Here is an 18,867-nt window from a genome sequence, read left to right on the forward strand (position 1 = left end):
ATCGAGGCTTAAGAGCAGATATGGCAGACTGAGCTCACAGAAGACCTCAACCAACAGCAGCAAGATCTAAGATTCAAAACCTTTTTGTTCGTTGTGGCGCTGGAGACGGTGCTGACACGACAGCACTGGCAGCTGTTTTCGAACGGATCTCTGTTGTCTACAGAGCTCAAATACCACAATCACCAGAATACTAGGAGCAAAGAAGTAAATAAATAAACAACAATTTTCAGATCTTCAGGATTGTGGTTTTAAGACGGACATCCTTCATCAAAACCATCGCTCAGAATCATCAAATCCTCCTCTGCTATATGTAGGCAGGGGTCTGCAATGATCCCCCCCCCCCGTCCATTTGTTGGCAGGCAAAACAGGAGGCTAGACACACGTAGGTCTGAGATTATATAGAACTCCAGGCATTTGCTTTTGGCTGTGGGGAAGTACACACAGCAAGCACACACACACATCTGTGCGTGTGTGTGTGTGAGGGTATAGTAACCGAGTCACGGCACCAATCTTCCCTCAAAGAAATACGAGGCAGCCAAGTTCTGCCATCTGAAGCCTCTACTTCCTTAGTAATGACAGATCAGCTCAGCCCTGTCACACACAGACCGGCGGGATCTGCAGTACGCACCGTTTATCACAGAGTTTCTCACCAGAAACGTTAGAAAGGAAGATTACATTGCATAACCTGCTGTGTGTTACAGAGTAACAAGTACATGCATTAAAGTATTTCACAGTATTTGTAGCAGTAATAAGACTCAAAACCCCAGCCTAGGTAGCACTGGTGAGAAATAACGCCCATCTATGACTGTCTGTCCAGTGAGCAACACACCCTGACTGCTCAAGCGGTCATCTCCGCACACACAAAGCCTCATGGGTAAAAGCAGGGGAATAGGTTAGTTAGCATTTAGTAGCCCGTAATCAAATCTGTTTAATAGTTGTGCAGTCTGACAACATCAACAGAAAAATATGTCGGTGGCAAGCGACCACAGACAGTTGGAAGCGACAGACAATGCAGGAAATGGTGCAAACCGAAAGCCCATCGGCCATGTTTGTGAAAAAGACCTATGTGGACACCACAATGTACAAGAGACGGCACAGTCGGGCCGAGCACGAACCACTGCAGCCGAGTCCTTCATTTAACTGATCTTAGGATTTCACTTACAGCTGAGCTCGATTCGGATGAAATCCTTGATGCCCAGGTTTTCCAGGAAGACCCCAGAGGAGGCTGTGGTTTTGAAAAGGAAGGAAATATCTGCACTTAGCTCTCCGTGGAACGTGGGGAAATGGAGGTAGGACGTCTCCTTGTCAAAAAAGGCGGCATTCCAGTAATTCTCTGTAAAAGAAAAGCGATGGGTTCATTTCCATATATTTGAATATAAATATATATATATATGTTTTGAAAAACCCTCAACTTTGAAAAACCTTTATGCTATTTAAAAAACATTATTTTATTCCTTTGCTATCATTTAGCAAGAAGATATCTGAGATCAAAGCACCGCAGATGGATGCTCATTATAATGGTTCCTAAATTTAAAATTATGGCGTAAACAAATGAAGCAACTGTTCAGCAAATGAGCTAACAATGGAGGCATAACTCACCCCAGCTCCTCTCATTTACACTGATGTACTCTGCAGAGCACTTATTTATTTACACAGGTAGCTAAGGGACGTAATTACAAACAATGAAAAGGAAGAATATGTTTATTTATTGTCTACCGTTTTTCATCAGAGGCTGTTTTCAAAGCAAAGGGCATGATGGGAATTATTATTTTAGAAACCGCTCCGCTCATGGTAACTATCAGGTGTATATGGGAGCATCCAGAGCCCTGATACAGTGATTCCAAGTTATTTATTTCAATATAAAAATAAACTTCAAATGATAATTCACATAGCTATTATAATCAACTATGTCATAAAGTTACTGTGAATGTATTCAAACAAGAATCTACTGCCACTACTTTCAGCTGCTCCCGTTAGGGGGCGTCCATCTCTTCCCGTTCTCTGCATCTTCCTCTGTCACACCAGCCACCTGCATGTCCTCTCTCACCACATCCATAAACCTCCTCTTTGGCCTCTTCTCCTCTTCCCTGGCAGCTCCATATTCAGCATCCTTCTCCCAATATACCCAGCATCTCTCCTCCACACATGTCCAAACCATCTCAATCTTGCCTCTCTTGCCTCGTCTCCAAACCGTCCAACCTGAGCTGTCCCTCTAATATACTTGTTCCTAATCCTGTCCTTCTTCGTCACTCCCAACGAAAATCTCAGCATTGTCATCTCTGCCACCTCCAGCTCCACCTCCTGTCTTTTCATCAGTGCCACTGTCTCCAAACCATACAACATAGCTGGTCTCACTACCATCTTGTAAACCTTCCCGTTAACTCTTGCTGGTAGCCTTCTGTCACAAATCACTCCTGACACTCTTCTCCACCCACTCCACCCTGCCTGCACTCTCTTCTTCACCTCTATCCTGCACTCCCCGTTACTTCGGACAGTTGACCCCAAGTATTTCAACTCATACGCCTTCATCACCTCTACTCCTTGCATCCTCACCATTCCACTGTCCTCCCTCTCATTCACGCATAGGTATTCCGTCTTGCTCCTACTGACTTTCATTCCTCTTCTCTCCAGTGCATACCTCCACCTCTCCAGGCTCTCCTCCACCTGCACCCTACTCTCGCTACAGATCACAAGCGTAGGGTGATCAGTTGAGTATTTAAACAAGAATAACGTCACTAAAACTCCCTAATGTGCACCAAGAGAGAAGCAGGCAGCAGGTTCCATTAGGAGTCACTAATCATGGGCTGTTAATACTGGCATCTCAAATCTGGATTTTTGCATATCCAGATTGGAATCATATTGCTTTTATCAAGTCTGTTGGGCAAAAAAGAAAAAAAAATGTGGAAACAGATTTTTCCTAATCTGATTTTAAACCACATTAATTTGTGGTTTGAAATGTGATTCCAATCAGATTCACAGATCTGTATCTTACTCTGGCTGCTCAAACCGGATTTACGCTATGTCAGTTAAAACGTGACACATAATGCAGACCTCACATCCAGAGCGAGGTAAAGAGGAGACACGGGGAAAGACGCGGCTGCATGTCTCACCCTCCTCCATCGCTGAGGCTGTCTGGTGCGATGGAGGAGTTCTGCACGATGAGTAGACAGTGATATGGCGTGAGGACACATCTCCATTCCTCAGAGTCTGAAGCTCGCCGTTTTAGTTCCGGTTAGCATACGTATGCACGCCTACATCAGTACCGCAGCAGAGAGGCTAACCACGCCTGAACACACACCCGACTTGGTCATTCAGGTATGTGAACAGTCAGCCCTGAAGACTGGATTTGAGAAACAAACTGGACATGCCTGCAGTCTGAACAGGACCATGGCTTCTCGATTATATCAACCGGGCATACAGACCCTGACTTACTATCGCCATGACAGTAGAGGGGTCCCACTTGATATGCAGCTTCTGAGCCTGGTCTTCGGATGTCCCCAAACACCAGAGACCTGACTGGGAGGCTCTCCTTATGCGTCAGCAGGCCTGAGTCATTGGCCCTGGAGGAGGGGGTGGATAAGGAGAGGAGGAGGAGGATGAGGACAATGAAGAAGACATCGACACAGAAAAGAGATAAAGAAAATGTAAAGAGTTCAGACACTTGTCTCCGCATCACCTCAAACTTCTGTCTACATGGAAAATGAGAAGGTATTTCAGTACTTCAGCAGACAGCGTTCAGACTTGGGTTGATGTATTTGTCGTGTCTTTGATGGGTTTACATAATCTGTCTGAGCCCGTGTCTCAGAAAACCATTTACATAAGAGTGCAGCCTTACAGCTAAATGATTAATCTACGCACTCACCGCCGGCACACATACAGCGAGCTATGTGGTGCCAAAGGCTTTCGAGCAGCCTCTGAGCGCACACAGGAGTTGTTTTTGAATGAAACACAATGTGGTGTTGAAATACCGATAGGCAGAGTAAATTGTAAAAATGTGTTACGCAAAATATTTGGGCTGGAAGATGTTGGGATCCATGGTTCACATCCTGCTCAGGGAAGACTAGATAAGAGGGATATATCGTAGTGGCTTGGAGGCCGGTGAAGTTCAGGTTGGTTAATCTGGGCAGACACAGAACCTTATACTGGATACCTTATAACCTGAATACTGGATATGTACTGCACGTGTTCTGTTGTTTTATGTGTCTGTGTATGTAAATCCTGTACTGTCTTTGTTATATACCCTGAGCTCAGCTGGTTACACTATAACAGTGTTCTACACTAACACTGCAGAATATACCCTGAGCTCTGCTGGTTACACTGTAACAGTGTTCTACACTAACACTGCAGAATATACCCTGGGCTCAGCTTGTTACACTATAACAGTGTTCTACAATAACACTGCAGAATATACCCTGAGCTCAGCTGGTTACACTATAACAGTGTTCTACACTAACAATGTAACACAATGTCTAATACAGTCAGTGTCTTGCTGGTGCGTTTCCATTAAATGAGGACCCAGTTTTCCTCAGCTGTCACTCGATTTTAAGTTAATGTGTCAAGTACTTCTGCATGGATCAGAGCACATTTTTGAAGGGTCATTACTTTTCTACAAAGGGCAAATGTGTGAGATCCACACTGTCGATTTCTTACCACAGATTTTCTCAAAAAATTGAATTCGGTGGCAAGATAACTGTTGTAGTATCAAATTTATAGTAACTTCAAGTTGTGCACTTTTGCCCTCCTCTGCCATCGCTTTTAACGTCGAAACGAATGCCGGGATCTTTGTGGTGCTCAAGTCTGCCAGCCGATGTGTCCTCGATGCCGTGGACAAAGAACACATCCAGGCATCTGAAAAGTTTCTGGCTAAATGCCAACTTGTGTTATGGGACAGATGACATTTCACAAGGACACAAGAAGTCTGCTTTCTGAGGAACAGCTTACGTGCGTGTTCGTGGTGATAAGGCAGCGGAGGAAGTCAGAATACTCAGGAATACTGGGTCGGCGAAGGGGATCAGTAAGCCTGGACTGTGTTAAACACACCCTGAGGCCAGGCTTGGTGACTAGGGGCATTAATAAATATTGTAGCACTGCCTTCCGTCCCGAAGTGCCTGGTCCTTGTCACTTATATACATTAACAGATAGTATTTTTAAAACCCGTGGCTGCTAAAGATGTGTTATGATGACACTAACAACTCTTTCCTGCATGATAAACAATGCTACTTCAAAAGCAGATTTGAAAACATAGAGCATCATAACTTCTGTTACGCCTGTAAGTAGAACGGGAAAGTGTTCACACAGAATGATGAAAAGGCAGCAAGCTTGTGATTCCATACGAGGGTTTCTGTAAATATTTCGTGTGATACTGGATTCCATATTTTTGTCTTTTCACTTATAAGTCATTTAAAAATGTTATTTGTTGCAACAATAACTAGGTTATAACTAATGTGAGATGTGAATAATCACCATGTGAAACAGCTTTGTACCTTGGCTGATATTTATACTGGATATGTACTGCACGTGTTCTGTTGTTTTATGTGTCTGTGTATGTAAATCCTGTACTGTCTTTGTCATATTTTATATAATTTGTGTACAGGGCTTACTGTTTGTTTGTTTGTTTGTTTGTTTGTTAATTAAAATAGTAATAAACAGAGGTAAAAAATATATAATTTTTTGTAGGGATTAAAAATATATTCAAGTGTATCAAAATAAAAAACAAGTCAAATCAAAAAATAAAAACTGTTATTTGTGCAGTACAGTTCAACAGCCACAACAAATACAAGACGATAACTGAGAATACCATTGGTCCAAATCTGCATCACAATTGCAGTCGTGTTTCGGATCAAGACAATTTTCCTGAAAGCCACAGGCACACTGGCGACTTCCTGGAGGCGCCCCGGCCCAGTAAGTCTGGACCTTTCCGGGGTTAGAACCTCCTAACCACCAGCTGAAAGGGGATCCCTCTGCAACAAACACACAGAAGAACACACCACATCTACACACAGCTTGTTGTTGAGCAGAGATGGTTTTCTCAAAAACACAAGGTACAGTAGGAAGACGCATCGTGAGAAGACAACGGAGAGGTGTAAATGGGTCTGTTAAGACAGCTTTCATACGGAACATCATGGAGACAGACACGATGTCCACCTCCGTTGCTCCTTTCTCCCTCCCTGCATTCTGTTGCGTGTCTGATGACAATCAACTTTCACCTAACCGCCAGATTTCCATCAGAAACACTGTGTTGTCTCAACTTTCAGTTTGAACCGTATTGTGCGCGGTGCTGAGGCTGGGTGTTTGCCAACTGTTTCTCTGCTGGAGGCTGAAAGCTGAAGCACACCTGCTGCCCCGGGAGTCTGAGAGCTGACACAGATTTCAAGATTTTACTGAGGACGTGGTGAAAACAGCCGTGTAAAACAGATCAACTGGATTCTCCTTTCAAAGCTGGAATGTGTGACTGTGTTCCCCAGTCTGTACCTCCTTCCGTCAGCATGAACTACAGACCAGGCGTAGCAGCCACCGTTGCTGGTTGTGTGCCGTCAAGCTCAGCAGCAAACACTTGCCACCCTTGTAAAATGGATCTACAGACCAAAGCTAACACACCTAATCTGACGTATTACAAACTACACCAGACTATACAGGGACACTGGTCTACTGTAATATTGACTGTACAGTTGTTGGTCGTCCCATCCTGTCCAAAATGTCCACAGCGGTATATGAAGTGTCTCCAATCAGGGTAAAGATGCCAGTTAATGTTGTTGCCTGACTCCAGGGTCCACATGGGTAAAACCAACTACACAATAAAGAGCATATAACAGCATTTTTTTTTTTTGGGGGGGGGGGTTCTCCCCAGTTGTATCCAGCCAGTTACCCCACTCTTCCGAGCCGTCCCTCTGCCGATCCGGGGAGGGCTGCAGACTACCACATGCCTCCTCCGACACGTGGCGTCACCAGCCGCTTCTTTTCACCTGACAGTGAGGAGTTTCGCCAGGGGGACGTAGCACGTGGGAGGATCACGCTGTTCGCCCTGCCCCCTGAACAGCCGCCCTGACCGACCAGAGGAGGCGCTAGTGCAGTGACCAGGACACACACCCACATCCGGCTTCTCACCCGCAGACACGGCCAATTGTGTCTGTAGGGACGCCCGACCAAGCCGGAGGTAATGCGGGGATTCGAACCGCTGATCTCTGTGTTGATACGCAACTGAGTAGACTGCCATGCCACCTGGATGACCCCACCCCCTGGACACCCCCCGGTTCAGCTTTCTAAAACAAGCTGGGCTGCTTTCTGCAACACAATATGAAAGTAAAGTCACAGTTTCATCAGCAGGCCTTACCTGATGTGTTGAGGAGGCGGGACTTCCTGCAGTGGTAGGACAATTCCTGCTCACAGTGTTCTGACTGGCTAATGATGGCTGCCAGCTGCACGTCCTCAGAAGAGTAGTCGAAGCGGGCAAAATGCTGGTTTCTCCCCGGTGAGGGCCGTATCCTGGTCAGCTCTGTGTTATTATGCTGGATTACCATCCATGTCTTCTCCTCTGGTGCACAGAGAGAGGCAAGAGGGAGAGGGAGAGAGAGCATAGTGTGAGACACATCAGAGTGAAGAAACGATAATCATTATTCATAAGAGCGAAGATGTAAATGATGCACAGAACGGCCTGTCCAAAGGAAAACAGGAAGATGGGAGAGAAGAGGGGGAGAGGAAGACGTGTGAGTGTGTTACCTGTCATGTTGCAGTAGATGAGCTGGGGGTTGATTGGTCCACTGCCGTCCACGTCAATGAAATAATGTCCGGACGTAATGCCCTTGTGTTTGTATGCCTCACAAGACTGCTCGTATATTGCTGAGGAGAAAACAATGTGGTCAAAATACAAAACATCAGCAGTGTGCGGTGTCACGGGCTGCTGAAACGATCTGACCAGTGGAGACCGGGCAACACCGTCATCAGGTGGAGATGTTCAGAGCACGGATCATAACTTCAGCATTGTTAAAAGACAAAATAAATGCCATTTTTTCTTCTTTACAGGCTGCTGAAAACATCTGTAATAGCAGCCTATTGTAGTGTGCTGCACACACACACACACACACACACACACACACTTTGTTCTCCATTGCAGTGCACAAAGTCAAGCCTCACTAGTCCAATTCAAGAACACTGGACTCAAAAGACTTTTCTCAAGACATTCCCTTGACATGGCCTGAGAAAGGCTTTAACACAAACATTGACGATGTAATCAAACAGAGGTCAACAGTGTGCGTGGGAACCTTTTCTTTTCCATATGGACTTGACTGAAATTGAATCGAACTGAGGCAGTTCAGAACAGACACAAAACACCACTATAGTAGTGTCTGTACAGACGGGTGATAATGAAAGGAAAAACCTGAATGCTGGACCCCTACACTGAGGGGGTCCGGGGGCTCTGTTATGCTGTGGGGGGCATTTTCTTGGCATGGTTTGGGTCCACTTGTCAACCCAGCCACTGAGGATGCACAAGCCAGTGCATTCTTAGTGCCGGTCCTGAGCCCGGACAAATGGGGAGGGTTGCGTCAGGAAGGGCATCCGGCGTAAAATCTTTGCCAAATCAAATATGCGGATCATAAATAAGATTTCCATACCGGATCGGTCGAGGCCCGGGCTACCAACGACCGCCACCAGTACTGTTAACCAGCAGGGTGCCGGTGGAAACTATGCTACTGTTGGGCGAAGGAGAAGGAGAGGGGGAAGGCATGTCCAGAGGCAGCCAGAGGAGGAAAGGTAGGAGTATGGAGGTGAGAGTTGGAACTTTGAATGTTGGCACTATGACTGGTAAAGGGAGAGAGCTGGCTGGCTGACATGATGGAAAGAAGAAAGGTAGGCGTACTGTGTGTGCAAGAGACCAGGTGGAAGGGGAGTAAGGCCAGGAGTATCGGAGGTGGGTTCAAACTCTTCTACCATGGTGTGAATGGGAGGAGAAATGGGGTAGGGGTAATTCTGAAGGAAGAGTATGTCAAGAACGTGCTGGAGGTGAAGAGAGTGCCAGACAGAGTGATGAGTATGAAGCTGGAAATTGAAGGTGTATTGATGAATGTTATCAGCACATATGCCCCGCAAGTTGGGTGTGAGATGGAAGAGAAAGAAGAACTCTGGAGTGAGTTGGACGACATGGTGGAGAGGGTACCCAAGGAGGAGAGAGTGGTGATTGGAGCGGACTTCAATGGACATGTTGGTGAAGGGAACAGAGGTGATGAGGAGGTGATGGGAAGGTATGGAGTCAAGGAGAGAAACATGGAAGGACAGATGGTGGTCGATTTTGCGAAAAGGATGGAAATGGCTGTGGTGAATACATATTTCAAGAAGAGGGAGGAACACAGGGTGACGTACAAGAGTGGAGGAAAGTGCACACAGGTGGACTATATCTTATGTAGAAGGCACAATCTAAAAGGGATTGGAGGCTGCAAGGTGGTGACAGGGGAGAACGTAGCTAGGCAGCATCGGATGGTGGTGTGTAGGATGACTTTGGAGACCAAGAAGAGGAAGCGAGTGAAGACACAGCCGAAGATCAAATGGTGGAAGTTGAAGAAGGAAGACTGTTGTGTGGAGTTCAGGCAGGAGTTAAGACAGACACTGGGTGGTAGTGAAGAGTTGCCAGATGGCTGGAAAACCACTGCAGAAATAGTGAGGGAGACAGCTAGGAAGGTACTTGGTGTGTCATCAGGACAGAGGAAGGAAGACAAGGAGACTTGGTGGTGGAATGAGGAAGTACAGCAAAGTATACAGAGGAAGAGGTTGGCAAAAAAGAAGTGGGATAGTCAGAGAGATGAAGAAAGTAGACAGGAGTACAAGGAGATGCAGCGTAAAGCGAAGAGAGAGGTGGTGAAGGCAAAGGAAAAGGCGTATGGTGAGTTGTATGACAGGTTAGACACTAAGGAAGGAGAAAAGGACTTGGCTAGACAGAGGGACCGAGATGGGAAGGATGTGCAGCAAGTTAGGGCGATCAAGGATAGAGATGGAAATGTGCTGACAAGCGAGGAGAGTGCTGAGAAGGTGGAAGGAGTACTTTGAGGGGCTGATGAATGAAGAAAATGAGAGAGACAGAGAAGGTTGGATGATGTGGGGATAGTGAATCAGGAAGTTCAGCGGATTAGCAAGGAGGAAGTTAGGGCAGCTATGAAGAGGATGAAGAGTGGAAAGGCAGTTTGTCCTGATGACATACCTGTGGAGGCATGGAGATGTTTAGGAGAGATGGCAGTGGGGTTTTTAACTAGACTGTTTAACACAATCTTGGAAAGTGAGAGGAGGCCTGAGGAGTGGAGAAGAAGCATACTGGTACTGATTTTCAAGAACAAGGGCGATGTGCAGAACTGTAGCAACTACAGAGGTATAAAGTTGATCAGCCACAGCATGAAGATATGGGAAAGAGTAATAGAAGCTAGGTTAAGAGAAGAGGTGATGATCAGCGAGCAGCAGCATGGTTTCATGCCATGAAAGAGCACCACAGATGTGAAGTTTGCTTTGAGAATATTGATGGAGAAGTATAGAGAAGGTCAGAAGGAGGTACATTGTGTCTTTGTGGATTTAGAGAAAGCATACGACAGGGTGCCAAGAGAGGAGGTGTGGTATTGTATGAGGAAGTCAGGAGTTGCAGAGAAGTATGTAGGAGTGGTGCAGGATATGTATGAGGGCAGTGTGACAGTGGTGAGGTGTGTGGTTGGAATGACAGATGGGTTCAAGGTGGAGGTGGGATTACATCAAGGATCAACTCTGAGCCCTTTCTTGTTTGCAATGGTGATGGACAGGTTGACGGATAAGATCAGACAGGAGTCTCCATGGACGATGTTCGCGGATGACAATGTGATCTGTAGCGAGAGTAGGGTGCAGGTTGAGGAGAGCCTGGAGAGGTGGAGGTATGCACTGGAGAGAAGAGGAATGAAAGTCAATCGGAGCAAGAAGGAATACCTATGCGTGAATGAGAGGGAGGACAGTGGAATGGTGAGGATGCAAGGAGTGAAGGTGATGAAGGCATATGAGCTTAAATACTTGGGGTCAACTGTCCAAAGTAATGGGGAGTGCAGAAGAGAGGTGAAGAAGAGAGTGCAGGCAGGGTGGAGTGGGTGGAGAAGAGTGTCAGGAGTGATGTGTGACAGAAGGGTACCAGCAAGAGCTAAAGGGAAGGTTTACAAGATGGCAGTGAGACCAGCTATGTTATATGGTTTGGAGACAGTGGCACTGATGAAAAGACAGGAGGTGGAGGCGGAGGTGGCAGAGTTGAAGATGATACGATTTTCACTGGGAGTGATGAAGAAGGACAGGATTAGGAAGGAGTATATTAGAGGGACAGCTCATGTTGGAATGTTAGGAGACAAAGCAAGAGAGACAAGATTGAGATGGTTTGGACATGTGTGGAGGAGAGATACTGGGTATATTGGGAGAAGGATGCTGAATATGGAGCTGCCAGGGAAGAGGAGAAGAGGAAGGCCAAAGAGGAGGTTTATGGATGTGGTGAGGGAGGACATGCAGGTGGCTGGTGTGACAGAGGAAGACGCAGAAGACAGGAAGAGATGGAAACGGATGATCCGCTGTGGCGCCCCCTAATGGGAGCAGCCGAAAGTAGTAGTAGTAGTAGTTTGGGTCCACTTGTCCCCTTAGAGGGAAGAGTGATCACCTTCATCCTATGATGAGACATGTCTACCCTGATGGGGGGGGGGTCTCTTCCAGGATGACAACGCCCCCATCCACAGGGCACGAGGGAGGGTAGTTTGATGAGGATGACAATGATGTAAATCACATGCTATGGCCTTCCCAGTCACCAGATCTCAACCCAACTGAACACCTATGGGAGGTTTTGGACCGACGTGTTAGACAGCACTCTCCACCATCATCATTAAAACACCAAAAGTGGGAGTATCTTCTGGAAGAATGGTGTCCATCCCTCCGGCAGAGTTCAGAGACCTGTAGAATCCATGACAAGGAGCACTGGAGCTGTTCTGGAGGCTCGTGGTGGCCCAACGCCCTACTACGCCACGTTATGTTGGGTTTTCCTCTCATTTGTCACCCGTCTGTCGTTTCAGTCGATACTGCATTAAGCAATGTCCCCACGGCCATAACCGCCCTCGCTCTTCGACTCACCTACACTACCGTGTGTACGATGCCTTCTCTGAGCAGTTTCATAGCAAAACAACCCATTTATCTAAAAACATAATCACTCTCTCTCCGTTTCACCATCCAGCTTCTTATTCCAGTCTCCATCCCTTTTCCTCTCCCTCTCTTTGCTCCTCTCATCACATGCTTTCTGTTTCATCCACGTCTCTGTAGCTCTCTCGCCAGCCTCCATTTCTGTCGCCTGGTGAGGTAATGGCAGAAACTGACTGATTTCATTCTGAACTCATTACAAATGGCCAAAAGTAATTATAGCGAGGATGACTTCACGCATTTGATTGACTGGCAGCCAGAAGGACAGGCAGGGGTGAACGAGTCAAGAACAGAGACGAGGGTAAAAGACACAATAAACTTTTCTTTCTTTCTTTCTTTTCTGAATGATGGCTCGTAACCCTCCAGGATGTCAGCAGTTACTTTAATTTCATGGTTGTTACCATCTGTCAAAAATAACATTTGATTTTGCCGAGGTCTTGGCTTGGCTAATGCCCTTACTAAGAGTGTCGCACAAAGAAAGAGGCTCTGTTTTCATCGAGGACACTTCGGCAGGGCAAACTGGCTTTTCACTGGGTATCAAACCTGGGACATCGCAGGAGGTGAGGTTTATAACCGCGGCGCTCTGCTGTTGGACACTACGCATCTCTTCGAGAGCCTTGCTCAAGTGGCTCACAACAGCCGTAACTGAAGAATGGGAGAAGGACACTCTTCCAGTTTCCTCCTCATCTCTGTGTTGCGATTCCCTGAATCACTTCCCTCTCCTGCAGCCAAATGATGAACTCTGAGGCCTTGTTTGGACTGCCAGCCCAAATCCATTTTTTTTGGCATATCCAGATTGATCTTAGAAAGTCTGGGCAGCAAAAAACAAAAACCCACACGAACTTCGATTTTTGTAAATCAGATCCAAACCACATTTGGAGGTGGTTGTAAATGCAATTCCAATCAGATCTCTACAGATGTGTCTCAGTCCGCACACTCTGGCCGCCCAAATCGGATTTCTCTGGTGTCAAATCCAGAGGGACAGAAGTGCATCAAGAGCAGCATCCATGCTGCCCCTAGCAGAGCGGTGTGGGTACAACACAGAGAACAACAGTGCATACTGCCCCTAGCAGGGCGGTGTGGGTACAACACAGAGAACAAGAGCGCATGCTGCCCCTAGCAGGGTGGTGTGGGTACAACACAGAGAACAAGTGCATGCTGCCCCTAGCAGGGCGGTGTGGGTACAACACAGAGAACAACAGTGCATGCTGCCCCCAGCAGAGTGGTGTGGGTACAACACAGAGAACAACAGCACATACTGCCCCTAGCAGGGCGGTGTGGGTACAACACAGAGAACAACAGTGCATACTGCCCCTAGCAGAGCGGTGTGGGTATAACACAGAGAACAACAGCGCATGCTGCCCCTAGCAGGACGGTGCGGGTACAACACAGAGAACAACAGCGCATGCTGCCCCTAGCAGGGCGGTGTGGGTACAACACAGATAACAAGTGCATGCTGCCCCTAGCAGGGCGGTGTGGGTACAACACAGAGAACAACAGCGCATGCTGCCCCTAGCAGGGCGGTGTGGGTACAACACAGAGAACAACAGCACATGCTGCCCCTAGCAGGGCGGTGTGGGTACAACACAGATAACAAGTGCATGCTGCCCCTAGCAGGGCGGTGTGGGTACAACACAGAGAACAACAGCGCATGCTGCCCCTAGCAGGGCGGTGTGGGTACAACACAGAGAACAACAGCGCATGCTGCCCCTAGCAGGGCGGTGTGGGTACAACACAGAGAACAACAGCACATGCTGCCCCTAGCAGGGCGGTGTGGGTACAACACAGATAACAAGTGAATGCTGCCCCTAGCAGAGTGGTGTGGGTACAACACAGAGAACAACAGCGCATGCTGCCCCTAGCAGGGCGGTGTGGGTACAACACAGATAACAACAGTGCATGCTGCCCCTAGTAGAGCGGTGTGGGTACAACACAGAGAACAAGTGAATGCTGCCCCTAGCAGAGTGGTGTGGGTACAACACAGAGAACAACAGTGCATGCTGCCCCTAGCAGGGCGGTGTGGGTACAACACAGAGAACAACAGCACATGCTGCCCCTAGCAGGGCGGTGTGGGTACAACACAGAGAACAACAGCGCATGCTGCCCCTAGCAGGGCGGTGTGGGTACAACACAGAGAACAACAGCACATGCTGCCCCTAGCAGGGCGGTGTGGGTACAACACAGATAACAAGTGCATGCTGCCCCTAGCAGGGCGGTGTGGGTACAACACAGAGAACAACAGCGCATGCTGCCCCTAGCAGGGCGGTGTGGGTACAACACAGAGAACAACAGCACATGCTGCCCCTAGCAGGGTGGTGTGGGTACAACACAGATAACAAGTGCATGCTGCCCCTAGCAGGGCGGTGTGGGTACAACACAGAGAACAACAGCGCATGCTGCCCCTAGCAGGGCGGTGTGGGTACAACACAGAGAACAACAGCACATGCTGCCCCTAGCAGGGCGGTGTGGGTACAACACAGATAACAAGTGAATGCTGCCCCTAGCAGAGTGGTGTGGGTACAACACAGAGAACAACAGCGCATGCTGCCCCTAGCAGGGCGGTGTGGGTACAACACAGATAACAAGTGCATGCTGCCCCTAGCAGAGTGGTGTGGGTACAACACAGAGAACAACAGTGCATGCTGCCCCTAGTAGAGCGGTGTGGGTACAACACAGAGAACAAGTGAATGCTGCCCCTAGCAGAGTGGTGTGGGTACAACACAGAGAACAACAGTGCATGCTGCCCCTAGCAGAGTGGTGTGGGTACAACACAGAGAACAAGTGCATGCTGCCCCTAGCAGGGCGGTGTGGGTACAACACAGAGAACAACAGTGCATGCTGCCCCTAGCAGGGTGGTGTGGGTACAACACAGAGAACAAGTGCATGCTGCCCCTAGCAAGGTGGTGTGGGTACAACACAGAGAACAAGTGCATGCTGCCCCTAGCAGGGTGGTGTGGGTACAACACAGAGAACAACAGTGCATGCTGCCCCTAGAAGGGCGGTGTGGGTACAACACAGAGAACAACAGTGCATGCTGCCCCTAGCAGGGCGGTGTGGGTACAACACAGAGAACAATAGTGCATGCTGCCCCTAGCAGAGTGGTGTGGGTACAACACAGAGAACAACAGCGCATACTGCCCCTAGCAGGGCGGTGTGGGTACAACACAGAGAACAACAGCGCATGCTGCCCCTAGCAGGGCGGTGTGGGTACAACACAGAGAACAACAGTGCATGCTGCCCCCAGCAGGGCGGTGTGGGTACAACACAGAGAACAACACTGCATGCTGCCCCTAGCAGGGCGGTGTGGGTACAACACAGAGAACAACAGTGCATGCTGCCCCCAGCAGGGCGGTGTGGGTACAACACAGAGAACAATAGTGCATGCTGCCCCTAGCAGAGTGGTGTGGGTACAACACAGAGAACAACAGCGCATACTGCCCCTAGCAGGGCGGTGTGGGTACAACACCGAGAACAACAGTGCATACTGCCCCTAGCAGGGCGGTGTGGGTACAACACAGAGAACAACAGTGCATGCTGCCCCTAGCAGAGCGGTGTGGGTACTACACAGAGAACAACAGCGCATGCTGCCCCTAGCAGGGCGGTGTGGGTACAACACAGATAACAACAGCGCATGCTGCCCCTAGCAGGGTGGTGTGGGTACAACACAGAGAACAACAGTGTGTGGATGGACGCTGAGTTCTTCCGGTGCAACGGACGAGTTCTGCACCGCCACTTCACAGCGGGGGTGTTTTAAGGGCAAAACGATGGATCTCCATTTCTCATGCTTTCGCACAGCATATACGGTTACTCATGCCTACGTCGTCACCATAGCAACCCATGCAGACAGGTTGGTGATGTCTGGACACACAAATCCGATCACATCTGATCGATCACCTGCAAATACAGGACGGAAAGTCTGTCATGAGGATCGGATTTGAGAGACCAAACTGATCTGCTTGCAGTCTGAACAAGGCCCGAGCGACGGATGAGCACTGCGAAGTTCTCCTATTAGAAGAAAGAAAGAAAAGTGGAACCCTCTGCTACACTATACCAACAAAACCACCTCTCTCATTAGTCTGGCTGACCTAGACCTACACCTGAAAGGAACACACACACACACACAGGTATGTGTAGTGTTGGACCTCGGCTAATATGGACTGGAGACTCGGTGGGCTGCTTACAGCTGTGGCAGGTGGCTCCTCTGTAGCCGCTGCTGGAACAGTTACAGTGGAAGGTGCTCCACGACTGAGTACATTTACCTCCGTGTTCACAGTAACTGGGAGAGCACCTGAAAGAGAGAGAGAGAGAGAGAAAGTTGTCTTGTCTCTCAAGGGCTTGAAACATACTTCCTCAAGGATGTCGGTATAAAGGACAACAATACACCTTTGGCACATCCAAGCGCTCTGATGTGTGTGTGTGTGTAGGAGGGACTTCAAAAAAAAGAGAAAAAAAAACAAAGACTTTTTCTGAGTTTAAAAGTCTTTTTTTCTCATTGCGAGAAGAGCAAGTGTGTAAGGCAAGTTAACACACACACACACACACACACACACACACACAGTATTTGAACTGTTCCTTTGTTGGCGAGGTAAGTGACATTGCATCTTGGAACAACAACACAATAAAGTCACATGTATGTGTCTCTGTGTTACAAAAGAAGCCCCTTGTCTCTCCGTTCTGTGTTCCCCATAAAACCCGGATCAGCCCCGAACACACGCGCTGCTGCCGAACTGTGCAGCTTCTGCTGGTGTGTGTGTTCTTCACTGCTGGCCGCTTGCAACACAAACCACAGAAGAGTCTCAGATCACTCTGTTGTCGTACGAACTGTAAGACTGTAAACCATCCATCCATCCATCTATCCATCTATCTATCTATCCATCCATTACCCAAACCGCTTATCCTGCTCTGAGGGTCGCAGGCGGGGCGACACCCTGGACACCAGGCCATCACACAGCCCCCCCCCCCCCCCCCCCACACACACACACACACACACACGGGGGGAAGGGCAGGCGTCCTCTGACAAACCCAGCTAGGAAGAAGAACGACAGAAACAAACTGGGGAGTGGTACAGAGCAATGGAAGAACAGAGCAGAGATGGACTGAAGGAGAGGAACTAAGCAGAAGGAGAGAGAGCTAGATGGAGGAGGAGGAGGGTTAAGGGTAGGACAGGCATCGGATCTTTCAGACTTGTTTTAATCTAGTAGAGGCTCGGCTCAGGTTAAAGGTCATACTCTGGACCTTGTTCTGTCATCCGCCTCTCATGTCGAGATCAACGGTGTCTGTTTACACGACCACAAGGTTACAGCTTGTGACGCATTAGTGCTCCCCTCCTCTCCCACACCCTGTGCTCCCCCCTCCTCTCCCACACCCTGTGCTCCCCTCCGCTTCTACACCCTGCTCTCCCCTCCTCTCCCACACCCTGCTCTCCCCTCCGCTTCTACACTCTGTGCTCCCCTCCGCTTCTACACCCTGCTCTCCCCTCCTCTCCCACACCCTGCTCTCCCCTCCTCTCCCACACCCTGCTCTCCCCTCCTCTCCCACACCCTGCTCTCCCCTCCTCTCCCACACCCTGCTCTCCCCTCCGCTTCTACACTCTGTGCTCCCCTCCGCTTCTACACCCTGCTCTCCCCTCCTCTCCCACAACCTGTGCTCCCCTCCGCTTCTACACCCTGCTCTCCCCTCCTCTCCCACAACCTGCGCTCCCCTCCTCTCCCACACCCTGCGCTCCCCTCCTCTCCCACATCCTGCGCTCCCCTCCTCTCCCACACCCTGTGCTCCCCTCCTCTCCCACACCGTGCTCCCATCCTCTCCCACACCCTGCGCTCCCCTCCTCTCCCACATCCTGCGCTCCCCTCCTCTCCCACACCCTGCGCTCCCCTCCTCTCCCACATCCTGCGCTCCCCTCCTCTCCCACATCCTGCGCTCCCCTCCTCTCCCACACCCTGTGCTCCCCTCCTCTCCCACACCCTGTGCTCCTCTCCTCTCCCACATCCTGCGCTCCCCTCCTCTCCCACACCCTGTGCTCCCCTCCTCTCCCACACCCTGCTCTCCCACACCCTGCGCTCCCCTCCTCTCCCACATCCTGCGCTCCCCTCCTCTCCCACACCCTGCGCTCCCCTCCTCTCCCACATCCTGCGCTCCCCTCCTCTCCCACATCCTGCGCTCCCCTCCTCTCCCACATCCTGCGCTCCCCTCCTCTCCCACACCCTGTGCTCCCCTCCTCTCCCACACCCTGCGCTCCCCTCCTCTCCCACATCCTGCGCTCCCCTCCTCTCCCACACCCTGCGCTCCCCTCCTCTCCCACATCCTGCGCTCCCCTCCTCTCCCACACCCTGTGCTCCTCTCCTCTCCCACATCCTGCGCTCCCCTCCTCTCCCACATCCTGCGCTCCCCTCCTCTCCCACAACCTGCGCTCCCCTCCTCTCCCACACCCTGCTCTCCCCTCCTCTCCCACACCCTGCTCTCCCACACCCTGTGCTCCCCTCCTCTCCCACACCCTGCGCTCCCCTCCTCTCCCACACCCTGCGCTCCCCTCCTCTCCCACACCCTGCTCTCCCCTCCTCTCCCACACCCTGCGCTCCCCTCCTCTCCCACACCCTGCGCTCCCCTCCTCTCCCACACCCTGCTCTCCCACACCCTGCGCTCCCCTCCTCTCCCACACCCTGCTCTCCCACACCCTGTGCTCCCCTCCTCTCCCACACCCTGCTC

General features: G+C 49.7%; 1 protein-coding gene across 1 annotated transcript in view; it reads right to left on the reverse strand.

The window, feature by feature from the left end:
- The window catches only part of LOC130109962 (contactin-associated protein-like 4), a 123,184-nt gene that overhangs the window by 31,395 nt on the left and 72,922 nt on the right, over positions 1–18,867 (reverse strand). The window contains exons 12-17 of the mRNA XM_056276927.1: positions 16,344–16,450; positions 7,717–7,836; positions 7,331–7,531; positions 5,798–5,960; positions 3,433–3,560; positions 1,163–1,333 (exon numbers count right to left, since the gene is read on the reverse strand). Of these exons, the coding sequence (XP_056132902.1) occupies positions 1,163–1,333; positions 3,433–3,560; positions 5,798–5,960; positions 7,331–7,531; positions 7,717–7,836; positions 16,344–16,450 (890 nt within the window). The remainder of the gene's footprint in view (positions 1–1,162; positions 1,334–3,432; positions 3,561–5,797; positions 5,961–7,330; positions 7,532–7,716; positions 7,837–16,343; positions 16,451–18,867) is intronic.

This window comes from Lampris incognitus, chromosome 3 (assembly GCF_029633865.1).
Source record: "Lampris incognitus isolate fLamInc1 chromosome 3, fLamInc1.hap2, whole genome shotgun sequence".
In the NCBI taxonomy this organism is placed as follows: domain Eukaryota; kingdom Metazoa; phylum Chordata; class Actinopteri; order Lampriformes; family Lampridae; genus Lampris; species Lampris incognitus.